At 39.7% G+C, this 17876-nt stretch overlaps 1 protein-coding gene across 2 annotated transcripts; it reads left to right on the top strand.

Moving 5' to 3' along the window:
- Positions 1-15: 15 nt before the first annotated feature.
- Positions 16-17168, top strand: LOC107224969 (brefeldin A-inhibited guanine nucleotide-exchange protein 3). Of its 2 annotated transcripts, XM_046731478.1 has the most exons (23): positions 16-335; positions 405-538; positions 1505-1639; positions 1771-1936; positions 2019-2148; positions 2314-2583; positions 2735-2965; positions 3049-3276; positions 3404-3777; positions 3872-4056; positions 4126-4288; positions 4378-4686; positions 4775-4997; positions 5153-5317; positions 5406-5814; positions 5939-6151; positions 6247-7096; positions 7368-7500; positions 9684-9912; positions 13058-13284; positions 13990-15655; positions 15784-15879; positions 16115-17168. In XM_046731478.1, the coding sequence occupies exons 1-23, from the start codon at positions 251-253 to the stop codon at positions 16142-16144; spliced, it is 6651 nt and encodes a 2216-aa protein (XP_046587434.1). In that variant the 5' UTR covers positions 16-250; the 3' UTR covers positions 16145-17168. The 2 variants fall into 2 exon arrangements, with proteins under 2 accessions (XP_046587434.1, XP_015520738.2); XM_015665252.2 differs by having other exon boundaries at positions 15784-17168.
- The last annotated feature ends 708 nt before the right edge of the window (positions 17169-17876 follow it).

Here is a 17876-nt window from a genome sequence, read left to right as displayed (position 1 = left end):
AATGGCGATCGCAGCGGCGCTGCTGAGTGGACGAGCGTGCAGCGGAAAATTTGAGAAATATCAAAAGCAGAACACTCGCGATAGTTGTCGAATATAATCAATTATTAGACAAGATTTTAAGTAAATAATATAATTCTCATATCGAAATGACTACGCCGCGTTGTTCCGAGTTTATTCTGGACTCGTAGGACATTTTTATCTCGTCTCCGGGTTCTGTACTCGCTTTATCGATTTGTTGCATGGTTCTGTCATGGAGGACCTCCTGCTGCAGATCGTCAAGGAGGCTTCGCACGCGAAATTACCAAACATACGTAAATCGGCGCAAGAGGCACATGGTGAGCTAAACATTGAACATCTTATCTTATCCATTTTTTGATTCTTCACTCACTTATTTTCTCCCACAGATTTCCTGGACAAGCAGCAAGGTCTATTGCGGGATCCCCCGCACGAACTGCGGGCGAAATGCCTCCACACCTGTCAGCTCGCTCTCGAAACAAGGAGAAGCAAATTTGTCGCCTTTGGTCTTGCTGGCCTACATGTAATGCATTCTAATGATCCCGATATTCACAGCTGTTCGCTTTATTTCGCCAGCTTTCCTTATCGCTCGTACATTGCCTCACTCTCACTGTGTAACACCCTCGTATTTGCAATAACCACATCCTGGGTGGTACAATTACTGATAGTGCTTTCACCATATGATACTCACTATGCTACACAGCTAGCACTCATTCACATTTCTGACGCTGACTGATTTTTTCTACTAATTACTGTTTCGACGATAACTGTATAAAAATATTTAAATTATATTTCGAAGTGAAACTATACTTTAACTGAAAAAAATTGTTCCAAGAATATAATTAATGTTAAAATTAGATCATTGTGCCACAAATTTTTGTTTTCAGAATTCATGATTTTTTGTAAAATACTTTGAGCAGCTTGACTAGATTTAGAAACTCATTCAGAGCTGTGTTATTTAGCAAGTTACCAATCGATATTCAGACAGTAGTTTTTGCTTACCAATTGATTGTTTTTACATGTCTCCTTGCAATTTCAGACCTGTTATGCAGTGAAAGTTGATCAATAAGAAATAGGAAACTATTTTTTTTGATTTCAGTCTCTTTCTCCTGTTATGACAGCGTTTTGAATATATTCTGCAAATTTGAAGCTCATGCCAAATGATTTTTATTGCAATGGGAGAAGCTCTAAGTTTTTTGGTCACGGTTTCGACACTGATTACACAATATATAACATATTTTTACTGACATATCAAGCACTCTGCTTATGTTTCACTTATTTGCTCATGTCGTTTTTTTAATCGACTAATATATAGTGTTAAATTTGACATTAAATGTTTCTAAGATAATTTATACTTATTCGCTTCAATGAGTTATTTTTTCAGGATTATTCGAACAAACATTTTGTTTCTAATTGAAATTGAATAGAATAATTTCTTATAGATATAAGTGGTTATATGCAATTAATGTTCATTTATGTCTTATGGCAGAAAATGCTGAGGGACGATAGATTTCAGTCTCCTTATGAGCCGGAGGATGATTCCTTGTGGCTTCCAGCTCAAATGCTCCATACTATGAGTTCCATATTATCCCAGTCAGACGATGCACAGACAGACATGCTAAAAGTAAGTTAGTTGTAAAATTGAAAACAGAAATGAAGAGCAAATACAGTCTAGGCTGTTTTTACCTGTGATTCATTTTAAACCAATCAAATCATTAATATTATTATTGATGTTATTCGTAAAATTTTTCCTAGGTGCTACTGCAAGTTGCATGTTCTTCATATTGGACAATGAATGGTCGTCTCATTATTGCTGTACTAACAACTTGTAGCGAGGCCTTTGAAAATGGAAACCAAGCAGTTAGAACTGCGGCACAGGCAGCTACCAGCCAAACTCTTCGATCCTTCTGCTTATTTCTAGGCAATATGAACAGATATTTAATTGCTTAGGATGTAGTTTAGTATACACCACAAATTTTGACTACTAAATATTTTTATTACAGATGAAGAATGTCAAGAAATGGACGAGAATGCCAAGAAGAATAAGAATATTCATGAAAGAGGGGTATCTTGTTTTAATGAGGCGATACCTATACTACAATATATCTGTAGCAAATTAGATGAAGCTCAAACGTAAGTATTGCTGAAAAAAATCAAACGAAACATTTACAGTTGAACTTCTGTAGAAAAAAAAAAATTCATTTTAATATTCTTCGAACAATGTCACCGCAGTATTAAAATGTGCACTTATTACTGCAAAGTTAAGTTTAATCTAATATTTTTCAATCATTATTCCAGAAACGGCCGTAATGGAACAACAGTTGTGTTTCTTCTAGAATGCTTGCACACATTGATATCATCTCTTCCGCAGAAAATCCATACTAATGCACACTTCACGACATTCTTGTGGCAAAAGTTTTGCCCCGCGCTCATAGCTTTTCTGGGTACTCCAAGAGTTGACAAAACATTTATATCCAGGGAAGGAAAAGATACGGAAGTTGGTAGAGGGTCAGGCTACTTAGCAACAGCTTTGAGTTTTGACAGCCATCAGGCTAAAACTGTTTATAGGTATGATATTACAGTGGCAAGCAAACTTGGCTCAAAGTGTGTCGAAAAAAGTAATTCCGCACTGATTAGATACACTTTATGGCGTTTTATATAACATATTTGGAATATACCTATGAAAATTTAGTGTAATAATTTAATTTACAAATTTCAGTATCGGAACAGAATTGGTCCGTTTGGTTGGTTGTGTTGGGTCGCTTCGCCCGGTACTGGAATCAGTATTTCACAGAATGTTACTATACCCACCACCACAACACAGAATAGAACCTTTAAAAGCACTTCGGGAGTTGTTGCGTAGTCCGAGTAGAATGGTAGATTTTGCAGGACCTTTGCTGGTTGAAGATGAAAAAGGAAGTCAACAAAGCGACATGGCATTAATGCGACTGTAGGTTTTCAACTTTTAACCGACGATCTTCAATTCAGCCAAAGATTAGTTACATTTATTTTATATCATTATTCATCTTCCAGAGTTATGGATTCAATAGAAGAATCCACAACAGCTGGGCCGTTGGTACTTCATGCCTCTGTTTCCTGTGTTGTTGCTATGCTATCTGCATTGCAGGAGCTTTGTGAAGGAAAAGCTATCAGTCATGATTACACTTGTACAATCAATAGTCTTTACGAAGATCTTGATAGCTGTAACTATCAAGGTCCGTTAACTTACCAGAGTATGGCTAGGCTGCCAAAAACTTATCGGTAAGGGAATTCACGGGCACTAAATGGAGATCAATTTATTCTTCGATGATCATTCGTTAATAACCATTAATTAATTAGTTACTTATACACTTCCGAATATAATGTGGAATATATTTTCATTATATAGCGAACAACTAGAGCTTATGAAAAAAGCTAATAACTCTGAGTCAGATTCGTCTGGTCATGGGCTCTCTGAGAACGGTGATTCGTCAGACACAGAAGGTCCACAAAACGAATCAGACATAAATGAAGAGAACAGTTTAGATGAGAATGATTATTCGTTAGAAAATGAGAAGCAAAGATTGAGATTAGAAAAGTTGCCAAAGTGCCTGCATGTCGGAAGACAGATTGCCGAAGAGTGCAATGTCGATGTTGAAAGGCATAATGCAAGATTGTTTGCAAAGACTATTATATCAGATTTGATTCCAATGGTATCAACTCTGAGGAGTAATATTCAGGTTGACGAAGCCTTTCAATCTTTTGCTTCTGAATACTGCCAAGGTGAAATTTTCTGTAACATACACTCTAGTTCTAAAACTTTAACATTTGACAGTTGTTGCATAGGATACATACCTCTCATTCATTTTTTACGCAGGGGTTTTTGCAGAGCAACAAAAATTACAAGCTCAGGGAGACACCAGCGTAGATACATGTGCCCTGATAACTATAATGAACGCTGATGGAATTTATTTGGCAACTTATGCCGCACTGCTGTTGAACTTGAAGTTGATCAAAATAAATTATTACAACGACGATACTCGACAAGTACCGATCAGTGAGGTACGTCTCTTAACATTGAGACCATTTTTTGTAAATCACCAAAAATAATAAAACTCAATGAATTTAAAGGAGCAATTTGTCGAGGAAGTTCATGGCTCTGGTGTACTGGTATATCTTTCAGCCACATGGCTATCTGAACTGTATCAACAAGTTTTGGCATGTAATCTTCTAGAAAAATGCGGATATAATCCAAATACAAAAGAGAATAATGCGCTTGTGAATGTACTAACCGGTAAGACTTTGCGAAATATGTAAAAGAGGGGAACGAAGAGCTTTTTCTAGACATAAAATAACTATTGTGCTTGATCAAATATTTTTCAGATATCGACGGCCTGGGCAGTACTCTTCAGAGCGGTCAACTTTTGTCAGACTACCGCCGACTAGAAAGAGCTCAACCATCACACATTGAACCTTCACCAGAAGCAGAGGCAGGAGCCAAACTATCACGCCGAGTACTTACTTGCTGCTGGGGGAGCATGATGACTGTTTTAACGGCAGGTCTTAATCCATCGAATGAAGAAAATTCCAAAGGGATTCTTAATAGAGAAGGTGGAAGAAGAGGAGTGAAAGATACAGTTGTGATGGCACTTGAGGGATTGCATAAAGCTGCAACGTTGAGTAATATTTTAGGTATAGATTGTATGCAAATTTGCAGCTCTGCTGCTTCCATACCTGATTGCGATTGATCAGTCATACAGGATTCTTCATATTTTTCCAGGCCTCCAGAATCGTTGTGGTTCCATTTTCTCTCTCCTTGCTAAGGCATCCTGTAGCGAACAGTCTACATCAAAATTAAGACGGACAAAAGATGTTCTTAGACTTAAGTTACAAAATAGAGGAGCTAACTTACATACGTCCCATGCACTGAGTATGGAAGTTCTCCTATCCAGAGGTCTTGAGTTAGGAAGTCATAGTAGTGATTGTTGGCCACATGTTTTTATGTAAGTGCTTCAGTTATTTTTAATTATCATGGAATCTAAAAATTTTGATTTGAATGTTAATATTTTCGGAGGGCACAAAATATAGTACGCAATAATTCGTTACATATGACATGTGAGAATGAGTTGGTTTTATGGAGTGGTTTCTTCCGTTTCAGATGTTGTTTGTACGTATGCAAATTGGAGCACGGATTCTTTAGCAAAACTCAAAATCACAGTTTACCAAAGGCATTGCAGAAGAAAGATACTAATATAGGAGAGAATAAAACAACCCAAGAAAGACTTAATCTTAGTTTTAATCTAACAGATGAAGATGAAACTTGGTGCGTTACAATACTACAATTATTATGAACATTTGATTAAAAGTCAACTGTACAAAATGTGTAAATTTTAATGCTGTAATTTTTTCAGTGTTGACGTATACAGTTTCCTTTCAACTCCATACAATCAGAACGTGACAACAGATTCCATCCCTGAAATTATACAGGAATCTAATGCTGATAACCATTTCAATGGCATTCTGCCTGCTGATTATGCAGCTAAAATAATTTGCGTATTATCACAGTTAGTTGATAGACTTTTCGAAGATGCTGCATTAAAGTTGAATTTGAGAGCACTGTGCTCATTTTTGAATGCTCTATGTAAAGCGAGTCAAGCGCAATTGTTTAAGACGACAAATGGATCGAAAGAGAATAAACGGCTCTGGTGGCGGCGAACTAAACCAAGAGAAAATGATTTGAATGTGCTACTTTTGACAAGACTAGGAGCAGTGATGTTAAAGTGCGTCAGAAGTGGCCGACCATTAATCCATATCATGAGGGTAAGCATGGTTTTTGTCTGTATAAAATTTCCAAGTCGAGGTGTAGAAAAATGATGAATCCTTACAAGTGCAACTTTGTATAGATAAATACTATCTATCTATGTACTTATCTATCTTTTTTTAGGTATGGAGCATCCTGGGGCCTCATTTTATGGAAGCTGCTTGCCACAAGGATCGCGCAATTTCTAAAAAAGCTGTACAATGCATACACGACTCGGTCGCCGCGTTATTGAATGAACAGATCGAACTACCACACTTTCATTTTAATGAGGCTCTCTTCAAGCCCTTTGAAAATTTACTTTGCTTAGAATTATGTGACGGCGATGTACAAGATCAGGTGGGTTGAGAACTTCAGTACCAAGTCATTTATTTATAGTATCTACGAACTGAGATTATGATCAAATAACGGCAATTAATTAATATGTATCACAGATTGTGAGCTGCATTTGTGAGTTCGTCGAAACAAATCGAACAGAAATTCGTTCAGGGTGGCGTCCTCTGTTTGGAGCTTTGAGGGTCGCTTCAGTTGGAAATTCAGAGTCTATAGAATCAGAGCCCCTCCTTGAAGTGTTTAGAGTATTTCTGTCAACTGACAATACTCTGGTGTTTGCGAATGCGGCTCTAGACTGCATATTATGCTTACTGCGACATGTCAGAGGTCCTAGTGATAACGGAATTGAGGAAGAAACAGAATCAAAGAAAATGCAACTCTGCGTCGAAAGCTTGAAGTACCTTTTAAGCTGCAGCGACATTTTAGCATCAATGTACTGTATGCCTGCATGCCCGATATTCCATTCGGCACAAAGAATCCAAGTTTCAACAATACCACAATATGTTGATGCGGTCATTCCGAATCTGGAACTAACGACCTTTGCTCAAAACGGTGACCCTCCTCACGAAACTATCCAAGAAATGTCTTACAAAGTTTTATCAACTACGGACGGTGTTCTTACTACGTTACAAAACTTGGATAAACCAAGCGGAATACTAAGGGTTTGGTATTTGCTCATTGAAGGGCTCGCTAGTGCTACCATGATCTGTCCACGCAAGTACCAGCCGCATACGTTGGAAACGTTATTCCATTTGTTGCGAGACATACTAAATATCCCAGGACCTGATTTCGGATTATACTGCGTCAATCATTTGTTACTACCAATGGTTCAGAATTGGCTGAGAAAAACATCGAAGATTTTTCGTGGCTGGGACAATTTTGCACCTAATTTCAAACAGTGTTGTGGATTAACAACTGACTTGGTTGTGGATTATCTCACTCATTTGCAAGGTATTTGTTTACGCTTCAGTCATCTGAGCATTAGGTTGGGAATAAAAAATTTTATTACTTGTATCCCAAACTATATTTGATCCGTGATGGCGGTTAGCATTTAAGCTTATTCATTTTAAACGTTTTGCGTATTTTTTTAATTTTTGTTTAGTCATTTTATTTTCATCGGTTCAATGCAATTCTGTTCAGAAAAAGTTCTAATCAAGTAGACTATATTCAGTTAAATGTGATCAGATTCTTTTAATGGATAACTGAATGTATAAAATTTTAGGACCTGAAGTCGTTCGGAACGAAACATTTTTACCAGCTACCACTTTGATGCTGAAACAACTTCTGCTCGTGATGGCAGAGTGTGTGGTGCAGCCCACAGAGAGTATAGCGAGATTGGGATGCGCTTGCATCAGGTGAGTACTTCATGATTTTTCATAGCTTAGAAATCGACGAATTGATATTTTACCCGTGTACAATGTTCAATCATATACAATATTGTTACATATTCCGGAGTTTACATTTAGACAAGCATTTTGAAGGATAAATTTTGAACCTGTTAATGCTTCCTTGCCAATACATCTTCACGGCTTTTATTTGCGAATTTCTAGAAAACACAGAGAATGCGCGCATTCGTATTTAAACCGAAGAGCATTGATCAGATCATTGTTTGTACAATTTTTCCTAATATCCATGTTCTGAGTAAACGTGCAGATATTAGATAAAACGCGTCCGAGCATCGCGAGAGAAGAGATGAAAAATAACAGTAAGAAAAAAAGAAACAAACATGTCAGTTCAATACTCTGAAATTGAGTGGGTATTTTGAAAGTAGAATAACACGTTTTGCATCTTTGGCTGAGGACTCCCAACAATCGGAAAAGAATAGAAACGGATTGACAATTTCAATACGATGTATTCCGATTTCCTTATCCAAACGGATGTTTCGTATTCTTTGAAAAGAATTAATTCGGATAGAAAAAATTGAATCGGATTGATAATTGCCATCCCTTATTCTAAATAAATAATTGAAACGAACAAGCTATTGGAGGTGGCATTGTCGCGAATATGACGAGATAGGAAAGAACAGATAAAATCGAATAGAAACGAATAAACAGATTAAAACGAACAGTGTCTCATTGGAATAACTCATGCTTAATTCGGAAACTTAAAGAAATGGGATTCATAATTCTGCTAATCGTTCCGTTTCTATTCTTTTCCGATTGTTGGGCTGCACGGAAGTTTCCACGTATCGGGGCGCGTAACGACGCCGTGTGTCACTGCAGGGCAAAGTGGGTAAATAATTATAAAATCTCATTTCTGCAACGAAGTGTGTAAGATAATAACGAAGCTTGACAGGCTGTCGGATAGAATAAGGCAGCCGGGGAACTCAATACCCCGCGGCTGATCGTTGCACACAGGCAAATCTTTACCAAGCCGATTTTGTACGCAATAAATGTGTGTATGCACAACATATACACGTATTCATCTAAACACGCGTGACGAGATGTGCGCCGATCGCACGCCGCATGCAGCCAAGTGTCTGCCTATATGATACGTACGCACATACAGTCGTTCAACTCCGGACACATTTACCCCATATTATAACGCCCCACACATCCAGTAGTAATTCTATCCCTTCTCGGGGTATCGGTGTAACCTTACGCGTAGGTATATGAATTTAAAAACTGCCACAGGTTATACGCGGACGAAAAAATCTCGGTCTCTAGGTATAAGTCCTTAATCGATTAACGATCTTCCTCTGGCTAAAAAATGTAATTATGCTACTCGTAAGCTATGGATTAAAAAAACCGCAGTTTTCATTGATCGCGTGTAACAGTTTCAGCTCCACCACGAAACTCTTTCGTTAATCAGGCCAGAAGTGATTTAGGTCGTCTCCTAATTACAAGGGGTCAATGAAAATAGCATTTCGATTCAAAATATCAGTATTTGTCTTCACTGTTTTTTTAAAGAATATAAACAATAAAAGATTCGAATCGCCTGCGACGACCTTTTAATAACTTGAAATCATTTCAAGTTCTGCAGTTTGCATATGCTGCACTTTGGTTCCTTCATACGTGTAAATGGATACGGTTCGTTATAATTTTTTCCTCTTTTCGTTCTTTCCGTTTCTTTTCGCGCGATCGCGTTGAAGCTTATGCGCGCACAGCTTTGCGTTCTTTTGCATATTTGCAAATTTATTTCAATACGTTTCTTTTCCTTATATCACTATCCCCGAGACTGACAACGCGAAAGAAATCAATTTTCCAGGTGTTTTTATTCGATCTTTGAAATTCCCCACAGTCAACGACACGACTGACATTGAAGCGGGTCAATCCGTCTTCGCGGAACCATTAACTGTGTTGTTTTCCATACCGATTTGCGCACTTTGGTTACGTCGTGACGTATATTAAGCAAGAGTCGAAAACCGACCCGAGCCTGCACATATCTCTTAATGATCAATTAAAACGCGTAGCAACGTTTCGGTTGTCGGCATCTCAGGATGACTAATAATTCACCGATATAATTCACGTATTCCGCTCATACGAGTCTGAATCAATCATTCGTCGCATCCGAGGATCTTCACTTTGAATTTTCACAGGCACGTGCTCGTCAGCGGAGGTCCGATGCTGACACCCGAACAGTGGGAGGTATGCGGAGTTGCCTGCTACCGGGCGTGCTCAAATTCCCTCCAGGAGCTCCACCAGCTCACCATGGCATTTTCCGCCCGTTCCGAATCTTTCTACGGGGATGTGGCCCAGGTCAAGGTCGCCGCGCGTCGCGACGCCACCCCGGAGGAATCGGAGCGTCTTCGTCAGCTTGCCGCCCAGGTCTGTTTGCTTGAAAGAAACTTTTAAGAGAAAAATCTAGCTAATTGTGAGGAGTGTTTTGTGAAATGCTAGATTTAGAGTATTCCTTATCACTTTGCATTCAATATTCCATAGTCTTCCGGCAGCCAAATTCGGGAACCTGCTGATCAATCTCGCCAGTCACCAGTTTACTAAACAATTTTTAGAATTGCAGGAATTTATTGTCGTGTATTCTCTGCGCCGATGATGTATTCCCGTTCCACGGAGGTTCGTTAACCGACATCGGATGTACTGAATTTGAATTCTTTTCCACTTTAGCACTTCAAGACACGTGATGAGAAATTACTACTTGCAATTAATCACTGACTCCATTTTCGACCGATTATGAATATTTGGGTCTACAACGAAAGTCGATGCGGGTAATTTAATGGCCACTCACATATCACACCTAATTATTTTTCTGTTTTTATTCAAGGAATATGAATACGCCAGGGTGACCACAGCTCGGTGTAAACTCGCGTGATAAGGAGCTGGTAATCTACCTATTGCCCCGGTAGTCCGGCATGTACGCCTCCGGTGGTGCAGGATTTTTTTATATTTGTTACTCGCGTAATTACTACTCTTGGAGCCTTATTTTCTCTAACTTGAGGTTAATGACATTATTTTTGCATCAACGCATATTCAGAACTTTTGTGAAGGGTCAATTTAATCGGAGATTTGATTGTGGCTCGGTGTTACCTTTAGATGTAGTCGGTGTAGTGTACTATCCACACGTAACAATTGCCTTGGGCTAATCGTCCGATAAGCCAAGACTTTCATACGCTTGCGAGGAATTCTAAATACTCCGTAAATCGATTCGAGAATTAAAATATACTTTTTATAATACTGCGAAAAGTCTGTGCGTGGTGAAACTTTTTTTTACTTTATCTTGTGTCTTTTAGATGTTACGCAGGTGATTTCCGTTAGTATACTGATAGTGTAAAATGATCTAATTCGGAAAGTCCAATTTTCAGATCAAATTTCTAGCATTCAATCGAAATTCTGGATATAAACTAAATCATCAAATCAATTTGGCCAGCCATTTAATGTTTCGGTCCAATGAAAAAATTATGCTCTCAGAATCGTGATAAGAGCATGCGGTATATTGTACACACGTAATTACATACCTGCTTGACATATACATACTCCTATAATGTATGTATATCTGAAGCTTGGGAGGCCGAATTATTTTGTCATCCCACGACGTTGTAGCGTAGAAGTCCATTCAAAGTTTGCGTATAATTTTTCACAATTTCAATTTGATTTCAGTCCAATGCCGTAGCTATTCCACCCATATTTCTTGATGCAATTTATCGACATCGATTTGTTTTTTCGTATGCCACGCGTTGGTGAAAATTTTTTTACGAACAATTTTGAGTGGACCGTCTAATGTGACTGCTCAGGTGAGCCAGCTGCGCGAGGCTCTGGCTGCCATCAGGAAGCAAAGCGCAGCGATTCTGCCACCAGGGCCTTTCGATGACACCAGAATAGAGCCGACACTGTTGAACCACCTGAACCAACTGAATCACCTGAACCACCTGAACCAAGCGAATCAACTGAACCACACAACTGCCTCCGGTTGTAGACAGCACACGACACCCCCAGATTACACTAACACTTCGACGAACATGGGGCCGCACTGGCTCTAGCCATTTACGGTAACTCACGTCATGGATTTTAGTTCTTTTACCCGTTCAATCAGCTACCAAAGCAACTCTTTCTCACAATGAACGTATTGAGTAATCAGAATGAAATTAGTCTGGTCGGTTTGGTCTTTCGGTCCTTCGTTTGATACACGTCTTTGCGCAGGGGATTCAATTTTACAAACGTTGACTGAAACTCCTTTCGTTTCTCAAAATGATAAAATTAGCAAAACTAGACTGATATAAGTCCTTGTATACTCGTGTATTACCATGCTGACAAAAGTTGACTCTGAAATCATTTTCATTAACATTGTGAATTCGGATCAAACGTACCGTGGTTAAACATAGAATACATTTATTTTAACTTACGCTTGGTGAATTTCTCATTCGATTTTGATGGTTAAAGAAAAAAATACAGAGGTGAATGGCTGCCCGTTTTTATTGCTTGCTGAGAAGGCACTTCATCGTCACTGCTCTTATTCGTTCATTGGTTTGATATCCTTTTTATATTCCACTGTCACATTTGTGTTACTTTCATATCTGCAATCTTTTCGATCTTCCATTTTGCAAATCTTGTTTGTGAAGTTTCGTGCTCATTGGCAATTTTTTAATCTGTGTGCAGTCTTTGCGGTTCTTTTTAATTGTAGATAAGACTTTCTACTATTTTCCTTGTAGCGGAGTGCCCGTTTTCAGACTAGGCGAACCTGTAGAGGCAAATAAAAGTTGTCTGTGGGCACGTGAACTAACTGTGATTTGCAGTGTTGGCGTGTCTTTATATAATATAATATATAAAGGAATAAAAAAAGGAGTGGCATCATTCTTGCTGACGGTAGATAGTGATTTTACACTTGAGATTATAGTTGCCAAAACCGAAGTGCCGATTAGCTGCCTGTTTGGATTGACCGCCAGGAAATCATCGCACACGAGTGTTCATTTGTTACTTCTATCCCAGTGTTTCTGGGATCATGATTTTTGTCCATAATCACGATTCTTTGTTGAATCAGATATGCGAAATCGGCCAGTTTTTTCAGCGTTCGTGCTGCTTTCTCGCCTTCCATCAGTCACGTTGAATGGCCTCACAGAAAATTTTGCATGTCAGTCTAGAATACGTTACATTATACATATAGCGAAGGACCCATTTACCTTATAGACCCAACCATCAAGTTGCACAATTTGTTTTATATAGTACGTCACCGCTGAAATCCATGGCTTGAGACCATGGCTATTTAACAGTATTTCTCACATGTTACACTTAGGATTGCTTCTGCTACGTAGATCGCACGTGTTTTTCCTATGTATAATACAGTTACTATATTGTTACCTAATAGTTGTAACGATACAATTACTTTATACGTATATTAATCACACACAGCAGTTTTTACAATAGAACTGTTTGAACGCGCGTGCGCGCCTTCATCACCATCATTGCAGCGTTTTCTTGTGGTACGATTTTACACAAAAGAAAACCTTGGTTCCCATTTCAGGTATTTCTGCTCGATGAACAACGGTCCGAAGAAATTCCGTCAACGGCTGACGAGAGGTCCTTTGTTTTTCTACTTTATCCACCGTCGATTACGACTACTCTCAATCCTGATCTTTACATAGTCAGGGTCCAGCTAAAAGCCCTGGTAGTTGGCCTCTTGGTCCATCAGATGCTGCTTCGTTGCATAGCTAGCGTTCTTCTCCATGGGACTAGGCAGCTTATTCCTAGGTGAGGGATGATCCGCGACTGTCAAAGAAATGGGAGACTGCCTTGAGGTTGGAGCTCTTGTATGAATTTCAAACTTTCGCCAAATAAAATAAGATTCAGAACGTTGTGACGTTAACCAGTTGTCAGAATAATTATGGCGATTCGGAGTTTGCTTCATTGCGGTGTCCCATATTCTTATCGACCAATTTTTCTCGATTACACCCTCGAAAAAAGTGGTATACTCTTAGTTTGTATTATCAAAATAAAAGATATCGTTAAGTAATTATAAGGCTGTTAATGTTCAGGGTGGCGACAGTTTGGGAAAACCGGGAAAAGTCAGGGAATTATGAAAGATCACATGAAAAAACGTACTTCTTTATAAATTGTTTTTAAACTTTAACTGTGCTTTGTAAATTTAGCCAACCTAACTTTCGGGAATAGTATTGTTTAATTTATAATTATTTGCGTAAAAGGAAGCAGTACTAGGTGTTTTTGAATTCACGTTCATGTATTGAAGGTGCACAATTTCTGGAGCTTTTAGTCATAAAAGAGACCGAAAATTATCTAAGTTTCGTAGAAAAATATCAAGGAGTTCTGAATTTTTTGACGGGAAAAGTGAATGAATTTTATTTGAGCAAAATTGTCGTCACCCTGACGGTTTACTAATATAAGTCTAAACTTAAGGACAAGAACGGTAACCAATGTAACGTCTTGTTTGGATTCTAGCCTGGTGCAAGTGATTTTAGAACCGGCGGCATCGTCGGTAACAGATACCCCAGAAAAATCCTTACCCGGATACTTGCCATACATGAATTCATCACATATCGACACATTCCTGGCCGCTCTAGATTTGTCACAGGCGGCAGCGATGAAGTTTGATTCCCGCCCCGGCCTCAAGTTCCTGGTACAAAAGGTGGCGAATCTCGATCAGGCAGCGAATTTGTATCAGCAAGCCGGTGTTGCTTGGACGATTAAAGTTGTAACTCTGTTCGAATTGTGCCTGGACGAGATTTCCAGAACAGGAGCAGACGTTGACAAAGTGAAACTGATTCTTAGAGGAAATTCGGAAGACAGCGAAACCGTGGAACCGACTGCAGAGGATGATACCGTAAAAAGTCTGGAGAAGTTCGCCAGACTTTCGAAGTACCTGAAAGAGCTGCAGACGACGTTCGACAACTTGTGCGAAATGTACGTCGAGGTTGTCGTCGACAAGGACGGAGAGCACTCGCGAGTTGATCAGTTCGCCAGTCAGTCGGTCTTCTTCTTGGTCGCTCAGCCAGACGACTATCCAGAAATAAAGGGAAAGGAGACGTCGGAGCGCAGGAACAGCGGGGAAAAACTCCAAGGCGCATCCGGAGTCGTTGAGGCTTCGATCACGGCGCCTGAAAGCAGCGAGTTGTCGGTGGAGCCGGTACCCCGAATCCATGAAAACGAAGACACGGGTTCGTCGTCTTCTTCCGACGACGAGGTCGAGATATACAATCCAAACCTCGACGACGAGAGCGGACTGGAGGAGCTGGGACTCGCCGAGAACGAATCGAGGCCCTTCAGGCTCTCCGATTTGGCGGTCGAGTACTCCACGGATTCCGGACCGGAATCGGAGCCGGAATCGTATGACGAGAATTCGCGACCCGCTTCCCGGCTGGGGTCGATCAACGATCGAATTCTCTACTTGGATCAATCCCGCGAAAGTTCTCGGGAGGGTTACGTCGACACATTGGATGACGACGATGTTATGAACCGGGCGAATTCGGTTGCGCCCTCGAGATTGGACCACCTTGATTTTCGGGGGGTCGAAAGCCGCGGGAGTAAATGCTCCAAGGATCGGGCAGTCTCTCGCCTCATGGGAACAGCAGCGACGCCATTGTCCAGGCAGAATTCCCTCAAGTTCGTATTTGGGGACGGCGACGAAGAGCGGATCCGAGGCTCGCCACCACCCCTGCGATCCCAGTCGGTCATGGAACTCCGGAAGACCTCGGCTGCCAATCGGAGAACCGGGAATTCCCTCAGGGTCAGACCTTCGCAGTCCGTTTCGGAGTCTCCAAAGTCGCGCTCGTCTTCCAAGGCCAGCAATCGTTCCCAGCAGCTTTACACCTCGAAAGTCGCGTGTCTCGAGGAGGACGAGACATCGAGTGTCGGCTCGCCTGTGAAGACCGTCGAAGAGGATAAAGTGACCGCTTTGCTCGACGCTTACAAGCGTAGCAAGCTTGGACTTCGCACAAATCCTTTCCTCGTCGATAAAACTGCCGAGGAGACAAAGGCGAAGCAGCCACCCGTTCCTCCCGAAGTCGAGCTGCAGAGGAAGAAGAGCATCTTCAAGGATCGCGAAGCGCACTGCAGAGCCTGGGCCGAGATTCTGAGCGCTGCCTTGCAATGGGCCTCCATGTTACCGGTGAGTTTTCATTTTTCTCTACCTCGGTAGAACAGTTTTAACCGGACGAAGTATCGAACGATACTTTCGACCAGTCTATCGTCCATCTCAAAGTAATGGTGTACGGATTATTTATCTTTCCAACGCAGGACGAGAAATTGGCACCTTTGCTACCGGTCCTTGTGGGTGGCGTCCAAATTTTAACACGACACGCTGCAGATCCTCCGCTCAAACAGCATCTTGCGGTATTATTTCATCGCATTGCGGTCTTGTACGGCTTCTCAACAAATTAAAAACAGATATCCAATCAATTTTAATGTACGACGCTCTCGCTAAAGGCAGACCAGCGATTTTTTAAATCTTTGAAACTTACCGTTCAAGGCTTTCTATACAGGGAAGAAACGAGTCATAGTCGCATAAATTTCAAAATTATTCTTGTCATTTCAATTGCCATATTTTTATTTTTTCTTTCAAATCTAGGTCGCAGGTTCTATAGCGAAAGTGGTGTAATACTTGACGCTTGTTATGTTCCTTAGGATGGTGGGGACATCAATCACTTGATTCTAGCTGCCTTCTATCTATATCTTCTGTCTATACTTTTAAAGATAAGTGCTAGCGTTGTTATTAGGAATGGGTGAGCTGCAGGATGAGGTACCTGAAACCCCTCGTGTTTTATGGGGACATTTATACAAGTGGTGAAATTTTATCAAATCTAGATTGTAATAGTTTTTGTTTACAAGTGTATAATTATAGTTTAGTCGTTTCCATATCATTTGTTATAATTTAATTGTGACAGTAGATCTCGCAGTATTACATGTTTCCTATAGCTATGTCAATTTTTCAATATATGATTAAACTGATTTGTATATTTTGTATAATTAGGAAGAACTTAATATCACGTTCTGCCCGGTTGTGGAGATTCTAATTTGAGCACAGTCGAATGATTTTTTTTCAGTTTGATTCGTTTACTTATTTTTGTACGAGTAGTGATGTTTTTTTTTCTCAATACATTTACTTTTCATTAAATTCCGAATCCGATCAAGTCCGACCTCTAAGAAATTGGCCATCCCATTTTCAATACCATATTAGAGTCGTTGCTAATCAGTTGAATGAAAAGTTTTATCAATAATACAATGTCATAAAGTCTACAGTTGAATTTTTAAATATTATTACAATTAAAAAAGATCACAAATTAAAATTGTATTTTGCCGTTGTATTTTCTGACACTTGTATCCTCTAACCGCAAAACAAGGGAAAAGAGATCTTAATATAAAATAAGAACAATGCATACTAAAAAAACAGATTCCGTGTATCGTATTTGCAATATGATTATAAATACGACATAGTGAGGATACCGAGTTGATAAGCCAATTATTAGGTATATACTATCTAAAAGAAAAAACGCTCTATATACGTACTAAAATAATCCTTGGATATAATAGATGTACTTACATGTTATTTTTCGGAGCATATTACCAGTATTGTACTCTCAAGACAATATAAAATATACTGTACAATAAATGCAACAAAAAAAAAGGGCTTTGGCTTGTTTTACTGCTCATCATCGTCCTCTGTCAATGTTCAATATAAACTAGCTTTAAAACCGGATTAATGTCGGATGCCTAGTGTAACTGGTTTTTGTGCTCGTGCGCTCGTTTACTAAGTTGTCAGTGTTTTACCATATGGCATAGTTGTGGGGGAGACTGGAGCACGATGGACTCCCCAAAAAATTCTGGTATTTGCTTCACAGTATACAGAATGAACACTGTCTTCGTGCATGTGACGCAAACCGAATCTGCCCGTAAGATTTTTCCTATATAATGTTACAAATCACGTTTACACATGCATGTGAGTATAACGTATTGTGATTTTACGACAATAAATTTCGTCAAAAAATACCACAGAAAAATCAGCTAAGTGCTAACAGATTTGAAACACGACTTACAGGAATTTTAGCTCTAATTGAACGACGTTATCGTCATGTATTCCTATGCATAACTATGTCAACTACTCACCAATTGCAATTTGTTGATCCTGGTCGTTCGGTTTTTTTTCGGATTCAAAACTTTATCTGAAGCATGCATATTCGTTTGATAGTAGAAAACATGACGTTTTCAATAATCAAACATGTAAACTTGAAAATTAGTTCTGAAAGTCCAAAGTCACCAGGTCAAGGACCTGAACAGCCAAAACCACGGAGCGCTTGACCTGGGGGTCGAGATCCACCAGGTGGAGGACTTGG

The sequence above is a fragment of the Neodiprion lecontei genome, chromosome 1, assembly GCF_021901455.1.
Source record: "Neodiprion lecontei isolate iyNeoLeco1 chromosome 1, iyNeoLeco1.1, whole genome shotgun sequence".
Classification (NCBI taxonomy): domain Eukaryota; kingdom Metazoa; phylum Arthropoda; class Insecta; order Hymenoptera; family Diprionidae; genus Neodiprion; species Neodiprion lecontei.
The sequence above is the reverse complement of the archived record's forward strand: the minus strand, read 5'-3'. Positions and strand labels throughout refer to the sequence as shown.

Bases quoted from the DNA above. Each gene is read 5' to 3' on its own strand.
- LOC107224969 (XM_015665252.2), top strand. From the start codon at position 251: ATGGAGGACCTCCTGCTGCAGATCGTCAAGGAGGCTTCGCACGCGAAA. The intron at 3,277-3,403 runs GTAAGGGAATTC...TTCATTATATAG, and splicing joins AGGCTGCCAAAAACTTATCG to CGAACAACTAGAGCTTATGA. The intron at 4,998-5,152 runs GTAAGTGCTTCA...CTTCCGTTTCAG, and splicing joins TGTTGGCCACATGTTTTTAT to ATGTTGTTTGTACGTATGCA.